A 14,971-nucleotide genomic window follows, 5' to 3' on the forward strand; every position below is an offset into this window, starting at 1 on the left:
GAAGAACTCCAGAACAACCACGACAGACGGGATACTAAACCATACAATACGATACCAAATGATACGATACGACTTCCTGTCCAGGTCGTTCTGTCCTGTTCAGCTTGAAAACATCGAAACAGATTGAAACAGAGCAGGGCGTAGCGGCGCTGCTAGCGCGCTCAGTCCGCAGACGGACTGTGGCCTGCGCGGAGTATGTGAAAATTGGGGTTAAGGTTTAGAACTCTGATCCAGATTCTCGCCCACTGACAGCTGGGATTGGCTCCAGCCTCCCCGGTAGCAGATCATGGATGGATGGAACTCTGATCCACAGTGCTAACTTTTCAAAGACGGCTTCCATGTTTTAAGTATGTAAATATTTACGCGTTACTTTGTTAAAGTTGTTGGTGTTGTGACGTGTGTGGTGGAATCTGTGCGCTCCAGAGTCGTCTCTCAGGATTTAACCCTTATTAAATTAGCCTCTTCGCTAATGCTATTTGGTATCAGGGCAGAGAGACGAGTGCTCCAGTTTCAGACAGAAACTGTGTGTCTGCATGAGCACGGTGCATTTACAGTTTGTGAGTGTGTGTGTGTGTGTGTGTGTGTGTGTGTGTGTGTGTGTGTGTGTGTGTGTGTGTGTGTGTGTGTGTGAGTGTTTATGCGTGCCTGCATGTTTATCATACCACTAATTGTTCATGGCAGTTGCTTTCTCTGGTGCAATAAACTAAAGCTTTTAAATCCATTTGCTGCAGATAATGCAATCAGCCCGGGTTACCCAGAGTGAGTGAAAGACGCTGCGGGCATTTCTGACCTCAGTGATGAAACTTCAGTCCTCTGAGTCACCGTGCTGCTGCTCTGGTTTTTGTTCTGCACAGACTGAACTGACAGAAGAGACAGACACACAGAGACAGCCCGGAATAATGTGTCATTGTAATACAGTTATTGTGCAACTCAAATCCAAACATTGCATCTGTTCTGAAACTGGAGGAAGAAAGTATCTGCTTTATGTAAAAAGAAAACATTTTGTCTCTCATTATTTACACATACTGAAGAGCTGGAATGTGCATGCCATGTTTATGTGCCCCAAACTACAAATTGGACCAACTGTGCACACTGTAGCTGTAAACGAGAAATCCGCCCACCAACCATGTGCTGGCTCCCAAAACATTCACTCCAAAACATGGAGAAACTAAAAAAATATATATTTTTACTATTCTAGTGTTGGAGTACTGGGAATCGGTCTTGGTCTCAAAACCGGTCTTGAGACAACTTTTTGAGGTCTCAGTCTCGTCTCAGAATCAAAAGCATCTGTACTCGGTCTCGGACTGGGCAGAGTTTTGGGTGTGGCTACCTTGTCAGGTCGCCAATTGGTTACTTTTCAATTATTCTTTAACGATCAAGCAGCAACCTCCGTCATTAAAAAATGAAGCCGATGCTGAAGTGTAAAATCCTGCAGTTCCTTGAGTGTCCACTAGAGGCTGGCCGCAGAAGCACAGGAAGTCACATACACACCCATGCTGTTTTTACAGCAGAGATTAACATGTTTACAGCCTGGTTCAAAAAACCAAATAGGTCTGATTAGCTCATGTTTCGATCGCCACACACTGTACGGGGGGTGAATGTTTTGATGACTCATCCGTTTTGATTTGATGAAGGATAAGAGTTATTCACAATAAGACGTGTAGCTGACATGATTGACAGGTGGGCGCGGTGTAACAGTTTGTCAGGATGCTTAAAACCCGCCTCAGGTCCAGCTCTCAGCCTGTCGTTAGGTTGACTGAAAGTTAGGCTGAGACAGCATTTCCAGCATGGAGACCGCCATCGATGGGACTCCAGCGCCCCCTGCAGGAACAGGTGACATTAATCAGGCTTTGTGCAACAATGTATTTTACGTGCATTTAGATTTAATAGTCAAATCCTATTTGTTAACATGGAGGAGGCGGAGCTTCTCATTGACTGCAGCCAGTCAGTAGGGGTAGCTCTAAATGTTTTGGCTTCACTTTTAGGCAGCTGTTATGTCGTCCATCTCTTTGATTTGACTGTAGAGGCAGGTCATATTGTATATAGAGTAGCGATGCATATCCAGTCCCTCATCTAAATATGGTTCTTACCCGCTCCTAAAGACAGAGGGGGCGACAGCACTGATGCCAAACTGGAGACTTGAAAAAGGAAGTCCTGATTCTTGAGTCTGTTCTGGTGTTGAGGTGTAAATTACTGTTTAGTAATTTGATAGTTAGTTTTAGTTAGTTTGACAAAGAATATTTTTGAGTTGAGGCTTCTAAATGAGCTGAAGTGGAGGGAAACCCAAAGTTCAGCTGTCTGAATTTGTCAGCTAAGTGGGGTCAAAAGTCCAATCTTGTTGTCGTCTAAAAGACAGATAAGAGTCAGAGGAGTGGAGGGAAACAGAGCTGAGTGCTGCAGCTGCTGACAGGAAGAGGATACATGTACGAAAGGCCCCGCTGTCACCCCGTCCCATCACCAAATTTTTTTATCTCTGCGCCATCTCCCCCCCTGCCCTGTTGATTTCCTCTCTGCTCCTGGATCACATTTCCTCTCCTTCCTGCTGTGGATTGAGCTGGAAAGGATGCACATAAATAAAGTGAAGATAGCACGCAAACGGCGAGGGACGAAACGTGGGAATGTTGTGAGTGCAGGTTTCTGTGCAGGACAGCAGAACAGAAACATGTTACAAGATGTTTGGAGCTCGGTTTATTGTCTTGTAGGTTATTATCAAATTCTAAATATCTAAACAAAGGTTTTATAAAAATGTTGTATCTTTAGAAGTCTGGTGTTTGTTGTTGTTGTTGTTGTACATTTCTAGTCAGAGTATTCATGAGGTTACTGATCAGGTGTTAGCAGGCTTTGGTGTATGGAGGGAAAAAAAGAGCCCGTATGGAGAGCCCAAAGTCATACCCCTTAATGACATCACGACTCCCATCGGTGTCAATCTGACATGATTTATTTATCTCTATTAACAAGGGCTGGGAATCTTTGGGTGTCTCACGATTCGATTTAAATTCTTGGGGTCATGATTCGATTCTGTAGTCATTGATCCTTGAGTCTATTTACGCATTAATAATTCAGTATCTACTCCAGTCATCTGTGAGACCGGCTGAATTTCTTGTTGCTCCATTTAGCATTCTGCTGAGTTAAAGAGCTAGCATTAGCAATTAGCAGGGAGTGACTGATTAGCTTAAAAAAAAAATAATAACAATGATTAATTTTAAAAAATACATCGTTTTTTGGAAGTTATGTATCGAATTTAAAATCTTGGAAGAGCAGAATCTTGATTTTTACATAAATCGATTTTTTTTTACCACCTCTACTATTAACAGATCAACAACATAAATTTAATCTTGAGTGAACATGTGCTCGACGCTGTGACGTGAAACAGCGTTTAGATTTCCCAACTTCTTGAAATTCATCAGAAATGGATTTTAATATCAGGCAAGTCCCGGCGTGGAAGTTACAGTGTAAGGTTTACAACATATCCAACATGCATGGTGGACGAAGCAACAAAGTCCGACCTAATGACGACAGTGTTTGCCTTTATATCCATGCTAGTGTAAATGAAGCTCACTTCAGCATCATCAGTGTGCGTCAACCTGATCGAGCTGAGGTTGCCTGGCGGCAGAAAGCGGCTTTTGCTGTGGCGTTCATGTGCATTTTAGAAAAAATAGACTAAAGAGGAGGAATAGCCAGTGTTGCAAAGCAAGTTTGAGATAAGTCACGTTGTTGTTGGTATATGCTTTTGTCAGCTCTGGCGCCCGTGTGGTCACGCTGATTAGTGCGTCCTTTCATGCTGCATTTCTATTGGTTTGTTAGGTGACAAAGATCTTAGAAGCATTCAGGTTCTGAGGCTAGCGTCCCACATTTCTGACATCATCAGATATTTGTTTCAGGATATCTGTGATTGTCGCTCTAGGACCGCCGTTTGGAGCCACGCCCACAGATATGACCACGATTGATCATCTTTTGTTAGGCCTAACATCGAACAGTCTTTACCCAGCATTAGTGACAGCCTAAGATAGAGTATTTAATTTGCTTTGTATTTTCTGGTTGCTGTTTTTTTTTCTGCAAATACAAAACAACGCTTTGTGTTTTCATAACCTCCAAACTGACAACCGTTGCCTCGTCTTTATTTTCACCGCCCGGCATGTTGGATGTGTCGTCGCCTTCGTGTTGTAAAAGCACCTTTTTTTACGAGGCCGCTCTGAGTGATCCCTTCTCCTGTTGAGTCATTAGTCGAGTAATCGTAATGCTTTTTATACCGGCGGTGAGTAATGGGAAACGCTATTTAAATCTCCACTTGTAGTATTTTGGTTGTTATTTTGAAAACCTGCTATTTCAGGTGAGCAGGATCCTCCTCCATGACTCACTTGTTTTCTTTCCCTTTTTGTCGGACTTTCTCTCCTCTTCCACCCTTAGCCTCCCTCTCCCCCCCCCCCCCCCGTCCTCTCACCTTGCCTTCTCATGCTCCTCCCCTCCCCCACCACCAGTCAAGCTGTGACACGCCATAAAGGATTCTATATTAAGTCGACTGCGTTCAGCATATTGTTTTGTTCTCACACAACAGAAGCAGCAGACTATAATTACTTTGATTCCGCCTCCCCTCCCCCCTCCTGCTGGTCTGTGTGGCTGGAAATAGTTCCTGTACGGAGCTGCTGAGTGGATGGATGGATGGTGGGAGAGTGGATGACCTTCCAGTGATACATTTACTCAAAGTTAATGAATGACAAATGAGCGCTACTTAAAGAGGCCAATCACTGCAAAGAGGAGGGGGAACAGAAAAGATGAGACATTTCTTTAAAAACAGAATAATGTGTTCTTTCCCATCAGGGTCTCTGCACAAAAATATGCCAGAAAGATAGCAGAGATGCGGAGTGTGTGTGTGTGTGTGTGTGTGTGTGTGTGTGTGTGTGTGTGTGTGTGTGTGTGTGTGTGTGTGTGCGTGTGTGTGTGTGTGTGTGTGTTTGTACTGTATCATAGTAACACAGTGTTCTTTGTCAAGCGTCCATGTGCTCTCCCCCCGTACCTTTACCTCCGTGGGTGCTGGCGAGGTGAGCTGCAGTTCCTCTTGACCATCTGCCACAACTCCGGCCACCCCGAGACAAAAACAGGCCGAGCGAGGAGGAGGAGGGAGAGAGAGAGAGAGAGAGGGAGGGAGAGAGGAGGGCGAGTGGGCAGAGGAAGGATACACAAATGTGTCGGCTTATAATTATAGCTCCAACACCTCACACTGATGCACACTGAGCGCTTCTCCTCTGGGGGATTCATTATTCATCTGTCTGGTATAAATAACTCCTCACTGAATTTAAAAGTCATATTCTATATTTTAAATGTGACATAGTTCTGGTGTTTTTGAGTGACAGAAAATGAAAATAGAGAGTGTGCTTAATTTATAATTAACAAAAGAAAAGTTAGGTAAGCGATCGCTACGAACAAAAGTGTCTTCAGGAGCGACTCTAAACATGTACAAGTTACTCCTACACGCTCTTTAAGCCTCACCCCTAAAGTCCAGTTGCTTTGACTAGTGTGAGCGCTCAGTACACTTCCTCGGCTCTGGCTCTCTTGGAAGAGGTGTGCTTCTGCACGGGTACACAACGTGGACAGCCTTCATTATGGAGAGTGTTCTGTCTGTATCTGACTAACATGACTCAGAATGAGACACAAAGTCAGTAAAGTAGCGGCCATGTTCTCTGATGTGCAGACGTCTGTCTTGTAAACTCAGCATGCTTCATGATCATGTAAAGCCGTGCATGTGTTGCATTATGGCGTTATGTTCAAGAGGTAACCATGCTCAGGCCCGGTTCGTCCTGGAGCAGTGTGAGAGCAGGCCAGCGGGGGAATGGGGAGGGGGGGGTGGATATGAACCTGGGCCGCCCGCTTGGAGGACAATAGCCTCCATACATGGGGCGCACGTACTAACCACTGCGCCACCAGCGCCCCGCATATGGCGTTTTTTTAATCATAAAAAGGAAGAAAAAATAAAAAGTACATCTGGTCAGACGTATTAGTTGCAGGAACGTCCGCATGCGGAGCAGCTAATAATCCATGTAGCCTCCAAGCTGACGTCGTCCATGTTTGCTTTGCGTCGTGGTCAGCGTGTTTTATTGCATGTAAAGACAAATGTTCTTATCTGAAGGTTAGATCACTGATGACGCTCGCCACTTAACCAACACGACTTGTGGCTCGTGTTTGCTCTGCTGCGAGCAGCCTGTTTTAAGACACTCACATTTTGAATTCAGGCTTTTGGTTTCAAAATAAAGGCTCACATTTACATCAGCACATGCTCAGCTGGTTAATGCAAATGAAGTGGGCGACACAATGAAACTAAATGATGATCTCATATACTCCCTCTGCTTTTTGATTTGACATATTTAGATGAGATTTAAATATCATATATATAAGCTGTGGGGGGGGGGGCTGTATTACATTAAGAGATTAAGAAATGACGTCAGTCTGAGCGCTGCAGAAGAGAAACAGAAGGGAGGAAGTAACCGAGAGAAATCCAGTGTTTAAAAAAGGTTTAATATTTTTAGACTGAAATTAAAAATGGACTTAACCTGTTATGAGTTCTGACATCACCTCAGATATTTCCAACAGTTATCAAAGCCGGAGAAATACTTCATTTTAGAGTCGTAACGGGACGTGTCTCGTCTCGGCGGTCGCCATGACAGACACGACATGTTTACCGTTGCCATGGAAACACAGGATGTTACGTCATAGGCCGCTGCATGAGGAAGCTGCTACTGAAAGCTGCCGTACTGTTGCTGTATGTGCTGCTGAGATAAAAAATGTCATGTAAATTATACTTGGACATTAGCTCGTCTGTAAACATATTCTCTTCCTCAGGTGGGTTTCACCCGGTCGTCATGACTACGGTCAGCGCGGAGGACATTCTCATCGGGGGGTAGTAGAGATTATCACTCCCATGATTCGGCAGCAACTTGGGGTTAAGTGTCTTGGACACATCGGACATGTAGCTGCAGGAGCAGGGGATCGAACCCTAGACCTTCCTATTAGGAGATGACCGACTCTACCACTGAGCCACAGCCTCCCCGAATTTAGACAGCGTGCAGGACTTTGCAGTTTTTGATAATTCAAAGCAACAAAGTTCCCAATATTTGGTGTCTCAGACTTAGATGCTTGTTTCTGTTGTATCGAAACACAAATCAGTATCTTTTGATTTCTTCTTGTGTCATATCAAAGTCTAAAGACACTCAGAAAGGCGTCTGCACGCCATCACACTTTATGCTGACATGTTCTCCTGTCTGTGCAGGAGCCCGCAGTCTGAGGACGAGGCGGCGTTTACGCAGGATCACCAGCTTGTGATCAGGGGTTTTTGTGACGTTTAGGACACTGAGATTATGTGCGTATTGAGTATTGTTTCGTGGAATTGAGGTTTTATTGGAACATGGGCTGAGTTTACGCTGCAAATAAAAAAAAACTGCATTTACAGTTGCTTCCTAGAATTTAAAAACTAAAAATTGAGACATTTGTGGGGACACAAATTAAATCATGATCATTCTGCATCAAGTTTTGCGTCAAGGCTTACGGCACGGGTTCGAATCCGACCTGTGGCTCCTTTCCCGCATGTCCTTCCTCACTCTCTCTGTCCCTGATTTATCCACTGTCCTGTCTCTAAATAATTTGTATTAAGAAGTGGTGAAATGTGACCTGAAGGGGATCCCTTGTTGTTGTTGTTGTTGTTCATTCATCATTCATTAGATTATACAACGCTTCGGTCTGACAGACCTCCATCAGACACTGTGTCTTTCTCAGTGTCTACGTTTTACCCTCCTCCGAAGCTCCTGTCACATTTTCAGTTGAGCAGAAATTTATTTAAACGTCATATCAAAGTTCAAAGTTCTGGTGTCATGACAACCCTGGATTAAACAAATCTAAATATTTAAATGTAGTTAACTATGAGCTGTTACAAATATTCTAACCAGGCAGTAAATAAAGCCCACGTTTGAAACCAATGACTCAATGACTTCAGATTTCCTGCACTGAAGAGAAAATAGTGCAGCACAGCATTTCTCGCTGCCCGCTGCTTGGCAGAGCAATGCCACCCCATCCCAGAATGCACTGTGGCTGCGTTATGTAAGAGGCTGTTCTATTCTATTCTTAGCCCTACCTCGCTGAGAAGTAACAGGGCCGGTTGCCTGAGAGTCAGAGCGCAGAGATCTGATGAGGCGGGAATCATCGGCGAGGTGAGAACCAGCGCAGTGGGCTGCCCTGCCATCAGGCTCTCGCTCTGGGACCCGGGCAGGACGGCATGCCCATGTTTGGTGTTTGGAGGAAGTAGAGGTGTACGGGTGGGTGTGCGTAGGAGGGGGATTTATATATTTATATTTAGGAGAAGGATATATGAATAGTGCTGTTTTAAACAATCCTAAAATAGGACATGTCATCACAAACGTTCTCTCTGACTCACTCGCTCCACAGTGACACAATGACTTCATCTTTACATCCAGCGCCGCTTTTTCATCCCCACCTGTCACGATCAGCTATTGTGTCTCTACTCCCTCTTGATCCCCCGCTCTCCAACTGTCCACTTTTTCTCTAAATGGATGTCCAGTCCTTTTATGACTGTTTCCTGGAAAGCTGTGCAGAGCTGTACACAGAGCCGCATATGGTGAACATGTGTCTGTGCAGGAGCCCGCAGTCTGAGGACGAGGCGGCGTTTACGCAGGACCACCAGCTTGTGATCAGGGGGTTTTTGTGACGTTTAGGACACTGAGATTACGTGCGTATTGAGTATTTTTTCGTGGAATTTGAGGTTTTATTGGAACATGGGCTGAGTTTATGCTGCAAATAAAAAAAACTGCATTTACAGTTGCTTCCTAGAATTTAAAAACTAAAAATTGAGACATTTGTGGGGACACAAATTAAATCATGATCATTCTGCATCAAGTTTTGCGCCAAGGCTTACGGCCCGGGTTCGAATCCGACCTGTGGCTCCTTTCCCACATGTCCTTCCTCACTCTCTCTGTCCCTGATTTACGACTCTATCCACTGTCCTGTCTCTAAATAATTTGTATTAAGAAATGTGACCTGAAGGGGATCCCTTGTTGTTGTTGTTGTTGTTGTTGTTGTTGTTGTTGTTGTTGTTGTTGTTGTTGTAGTTTTGTTCCACTCTCACCAGCCCTTTAACCAAACCATTAACCAAACACATTTTGATAGACCGGCGCTCTACCTACCCAGCACCTAACAGCAGACTGCAGCCCACCTGCAGGTCAGCTACACGCCTGATTGTGAATAACTCTTATCCTTCATCAAATCAAAACTGATGAGTCATCAAAACATTCACTCCCTGCACAGTGTGTGTCGATCGAGACATGAGCTAATCAGACCTATTTGTTTTTTTGAACCAGGCTGTAAACATGTTAATCTCGTGACTTCCTGTGCTTCTGCAGCCAGCCTCTAGTGGACACTCGAGGAACTGCAGGACTTTACACTTCAACATCGGCTTCATTTTTCAACGCCAGAGGTTGCCGCTTGGGTGTATACAGTAATGTGCCTTCATGTGGCGGAAAAATCCGTTATGCATGTTTAAAGTCTGGAGTCGAACTTGATAGAAATGTTGAAGCTTTTCTGGAATCTGAGTTATTTCAGTTCTTGGGAGAATTCTTCTTTTAATGCGTCTGATGGCTGAGCTCAGGTTGCTGGAGTCCTCCCAGAATCAAAAACCTCCTGCAGATGACAAATCCAGTATTTAGAGTCGCCCGATGACCGCGTGAAGAAGGTTGAATACGAGTAAATCTCTAATGAAATGCCTCCAGTGTCTCCTATAGTGTTGTAATTATGCTCCAACACCTCTGCAGGGAGAGTCACTGGTTTTAAACTAATGATGCACCAGAGGAGGAGGCTGTAGAAATCAAAGACCTTTAATCGAACAAAGCTTCAAACTGCAGACTCCCAGTTGATGAAATCTACCTCTGAGGAGACGAAACAGTTGCATCAGCAAGCTATAATTTTAACATTTTAAAAAAACCTTTTTAACACCATTGCGCACATTTTCACATTATGAACAGCGTGTTGTTGCAGTTGGTTTCTCGTCCTCACGAACACTTTGCTACTAATGCATCTTCCAGGAGCGCTGAAGTCTTCAGAGGGCCGACCAAACTCTCGCTCAGCCTTTGAGTGATGTTCAAATGTTTGCTTCTTACGCTGCTCTGACATTTTCTTTTGAATTGTCAGCTGAAATATTAAAGAGTGCCGGTGACTCAGCAGCAGCAGCAAACTTGTTCACATATAAACCGTCATCATCTTTCTAGCTCGGCTCAAAATGGCAGCACATTTATAAATGCCACAGATTCAAACTGCAGATGAGCCAGATCTACATCATAACTGACGGACATTTGATGGTGCTGTCTGTTTTATTATGTCTGGTTTCACATTAGGGACCCGGGCCGGAGAACCCTGGACCCTAAAGACCGGTTTATTTGATCTGTGTGAACACAAACCTTGTACCGTACTCGGGTACTGTGCCTGAGTCCGCTTGAAGAGGGGGACTCGGGCACAATTCATGTGTACTTGAGTACGACCCACGGGAGATGTGAACGCAACGAAGAGGCCTGCTATGTGACATCATTCTAATGTCACGATGTATATGTAATTGAATTATTATTTAATTATGTGCTGTCCTGTAAATGTTTGTTTGTATTGTGGCGTAACCCTAACACCAGAACACTTTCCTGTTTAAAACAAAGCCGACCAGGTGAGCAAGGTCTGGCGGCGTTTGGAAATAAAATGACGTTGCTTACACTGTAACAGACATGACCTGCAGCCTTTGGCTCCCGTCACAACATGCAGCGCTGCCCGTCACAGCTTGTCTCAGGTTGATGGAGGATTCAGACCCTCGAGGGGGGGGGGGGGGGGGGGGGGGTAGTTGGACTGGTTCCGCTGGGTGCCTCTCATAAACCTCTCTTTCTTTTCTCCAGCTGCAGTGAAGCAAACTCTGCCAGAGCCATTAAATCAAATCGTGCCTTTATATTCATCTAGACTCTTTGTACTTGTACTCCTTTTTTTGCCCTTTTTTGACAGGCAGGCATTAACTTGAGGAACATGTAATCACAAAGAAAGCATTTAGAATTTGGAGAGCGGCAGATTTAATGGAGGAGTCACTCTCTGAGTCCGTCTTTGACATTTTAAGAAGTCTGTGATTCATCTCTGCATGGAGACAGAAAGGCTATTAGAGGGAAAGCCCAGTGCTTTCTGCACGCATGAGAGAGAACTGGCAGATGTTGAGGTGTTCAGGCGGCACCAGCCTCCCTGAATAAAGTTAATGAACTCTCAGTGCCGGGCACACTCACCTGTGTGCTGAGGAGAATGGCTGGCAGAGGTGGAGATTGGACTCGATTTGGGATCTATGTTGATGTGGGGGCCTGCTGTTCTCAGTCACTGTTTCTAACCAAAGTAAGATGTGTTGTCTAATAAAAGCAGTTGTTCTGTCTTCAGCTGGGCAGACACTTGAGGTCGTTTCTGACCCGATTCTTGAGTCCCGTAAACTGATTTTGAAGTCGGGTTGAATTTCAGCTCCATCATGTCGTTGGCCGTGCAGAGTTCAGGAGGCCAGAGGACTGATCTCAACCCGATGAATTCCTGGCATGTCAGAAATGTTAGTCGGCCAACTGCAGACGCTCGCACAGTGAAATTCCCACTGTAAGTGCTTTGCTGTTCTTGATAGTGTGGGGATGAACAGTGATGCAGTGGTTAGTCGTGTTGCCTCACAGTGAGGAGGTTCCTGGTTTGAATCCCCGTCTGACAGGAGCCTCTCTGTGTGGAGTTTGCGTGTTCTCCCCCGTCCGTGCCTGGGTTCTCTCCAGGTACTGGTGCCTCTATGAGTATTGGTCAAGCAAAGTGTCTGTAGCTGGACTCATAACTTCTGTCTCTGTCGCCCTCTCCATGCAGACCTCAGTGACCAGCTGCTGGAGGTGGTCGGCCTTGAAGGTGCGATAGAAATGGGTCAGATCTACACCGGACTGAAGAGTGCGGGACGCAGACTGGCTCAGTGTGCCAACGTCACCATCAGGTCAGAACCTCCTGCCTCCTCCATCTTTTTCTTCCTCATGTACCTGACCAACTCCTCCTGCTCTTTTTCCATCTTCCGCTCCTCCTCCTCCTCCTCCTCTACCTCTCTTCCTCCTTCTCTTTTTCCATCTTCCCCTCCTCCTCCTGCTCCTCCTGCTCCTCCTCCTCTTCCTCTCCTCCTCCTCCTCCTCTTCCTCTTCCTCTTCTTCCTCCTCCTCCTCCTCCTCCTCCTCCTCCTCCTGCTGCTCCTCCTCCTCTACCTCTCTTCCTCCTTCTCTTTCTCCATCTTCCTCTTCCTCTTCCTCTTCCTCTTCCTCTTCCTCCTCCCCCTCCTCCTCCTCCTCCTCCTCCTCCTGCTCCACCTCCTCTACCTCTCTTCCTCCTTCTCTTTCTCCATCTTCCTCTTCCTCCTCCTCCTCCTGCTCCTCCTCCTCTACCTCTCTTCCTCCTTCTCTTTCTCCATCTTCCTCTTCCTCCTCCCCCTCCTCCTCCTCCTCCTCCTCCTCCTCCTCCTCCTCTTCCTCTTCCTCCTGATCCTCCTCTTTCTCCATCTTCCTCCTCTCCTCCTCCTCTTCCTCTTCCTCCTGAGCCTCCTCATCCTCCATCTTCCTCCTCCTCTTCCTCCCCCACCCCCTCCTCCTCCTGGTCAACCAACCGGAAGCTTTTTATCCACTCTATACATGTGTGATCAAAAATGTATTTCTTGAGTGTCTCTGCATCTGAAGGTTAAAATCCCTGCTGTAGCCAAACAATAAGATGCTTGTAGCTTATAAATAATAAATACAACTTCATGTTTTACTAAATGAGCCGAGGACTGACCCACAATCACAGAGTGAGAAATAATCTGTCTGTTAGAGAGTTACAGACTGTGCTGTTTAGAAGAAAACTGTGACCTGCACAAACGCTGTAATAAGGTTTCACAGTCAGACCTGTATTTTACTAAAGATACTGTAAACAAACTCCATTATCTGGATGGGGCTGTGCAGCGTTATAAAAAATAACTAACTCCAAACCATTAGAAACAATAAGTGGAGTTTAGAGGTATTTAAAAAACGTCTTTTGCCGACTTAAAATGCTAAAAGCTGAACGAGGTGTGATGAAAAGGATCCGATACAACGAGCGTGTTTGATGTTTATAGATTTAATATAATTCCATCACAAACATCCTGGTGGCGCTGTGGCCACTTTTAGGTTCCAACACATTTCTGTTCAAACAAAGTGCTCTCAGAACAGATGTCGTTGCGCTTCTTGTAGCCCGTTAAACATCGACAGCGATCCATAAACCGAAGCGAAGAAGCGACATTTACAATCCGTCCCCTCTCTTGTTCTCCTGAATATTTTCCAAGACCCGAATTAAAAGAGCATTCATCACGGTCATTCTCCCATACTGTGTTTCTCTAAGCAGAGAGGCATGCATGAAAGTCTTAAACCAACTTTTAGTGTGTGTGTGTGTGTGTGTGTGTGAGTGTGTGTGTGTGTGTGTGTGTGTGTGTGTGTGTGTGTACAGTGGGTCTGTGAGTTTAAAAAGTGGGGGCCTGTCTGGGAATGGGTCTCATGGGAACAAAGGGTGCAGTGTTTGACCCTTTCCCCTGACGGTGTGAACAGGCTTCTCGTGCCTCCGAGGTGTGTGTGATCTGACCTTCACAACCTCCAACCCCACCCTATCCCCTCTCTCTCTCTCTCTCTCTCTCTCTCTCTCTCTCTCTGCCCTCCCCCACCTCTCTTGCTCGTCCCTCCTCTCTCTCTTCACAGGACGTCCCGCCGGCTGCCCATGCAGATTGACGGGGAGCCCTGGATGCAGCCCCCCTGCACGGTGAGAGTTAGATCTGAACCTTGCTCCCGTGTCGTAGATTTGTTTTTAAAGATTTGAATTCTCAGAAGGCTTACAGCATGAACCCCATAAACACAGTGCAGTGATTTTTGTCCGACAGACTCCTTTTTGTTGGCTTTTCTGTCTTATATAACCAAGCATCTCTGTCAAGGACAGAACATGACGGTGATAAACTGCAGGCACAGCCGCCTGTACAGTTAAAGTAACCCTTCAAGGCCTCTTTTCACTGTCCGAAATGAAACAGAAAATCCATCCATGCATACAGAAATTCAATCAACATTTTTTTTCTTTTCTTTACTGGATTGAATGTTTATGAGATCTTTCCACTTACAGGGAAAGTTCAGGATCATTTTTTAAAATCAGGCTCCAAATCTGGTCTAAAATCGTCTGTGTAGCCAGCCGAAGGGAAACTAGGAATAGTACTCTTACGTCCTGAAATCCTCAAAATAAAAAAGAAACACGGTATTGTTTAAGCTAACTGCACGTGAGGGGAACCGAGAGAAGGAACTCACATCCAAAGGGTGTCAAGGTAGAGATATTCAAAGCTCTATATCCTTAGGAGTAGGATGGATGGCTAACCCGCAACATTCGCTCACGATGCATTCCATCAACGCTGTGCACGACGGTGCTGTTCGCGCCCGCTTTATTTCATGGTTATGTTTCCACAGCACGTTATGCTGACCATGTCCGGATTGTGTGAACGGCGCCCCTCGACTCTGCAAGCTTCAAAATCAGAATCAGGACTACTTTATTAATCCCAGAGGAAAATGCGGTCGTTGCAACACACTTCCAAGAAGCTTCCTGAACAGAGTAGAACGACCTGGACAGGAAGTCAGGCAAGGAAACGTAGAGAGCGTCTGGCCTATTTCAAAATAAAACACAACATACAGACTCCTGATCGTATGACCCATCACTTTATCAACATGACATCAGAACAGGCAACAGATGAACAACAAATCATCCTCAGAAAGACAAAGTCACATGTTGTTTGCACTTGTAGTTCTCCTGTGATCTTGTAGTTCTCCTGTGATTCTGCTCATGCTCCAGAAACGGACCCAGTTGGGTACTGCACTGATAGTCAGAGCAAATCCGCGGCGCTGACGGAACACATGGTGCACGGACT

The 14,971-nt window shown here is 45.4% G+C and overlaps 1 protein-coding gene across 1 annotated transcript in view; it reads left to right on the top strand.

The window, feature by feature from the left end:
* The window catches only part of LOC132986966 (diacylglycerol kinase beta), a 104,683-nt gene that overhangs the window by 81,125 nt on the left and 8,587 nt on the right, over nt 1-14,971 (top strand). The window contains exons 24-25 of the mRNA XM_061053705.1: nt 11,899-12,019; nt 13,770-13,830. Coding sequence (XP_060909688.1) covers nt 11,899-12,019; nt 13,770-13,830 — 182 coding nt within the window. The remainder of the gene's footprint in view (nt 1-11,898; nt 12,020-13,769; nt 13,831-14,971) is intronic.

Source organism: Labrus mixtus, chromosome 13, assembly GCF_963584025.1.
Source record: "Labrus mixtus chromosome 13, fLabMix1.1, whole genome shotgun sequence".
Lineage (NCBI taxonomy): Eukaryota > Metazoa > Chordata > Actinopteri > Labriformes > Labridae > Labrus > Labrus mixtus.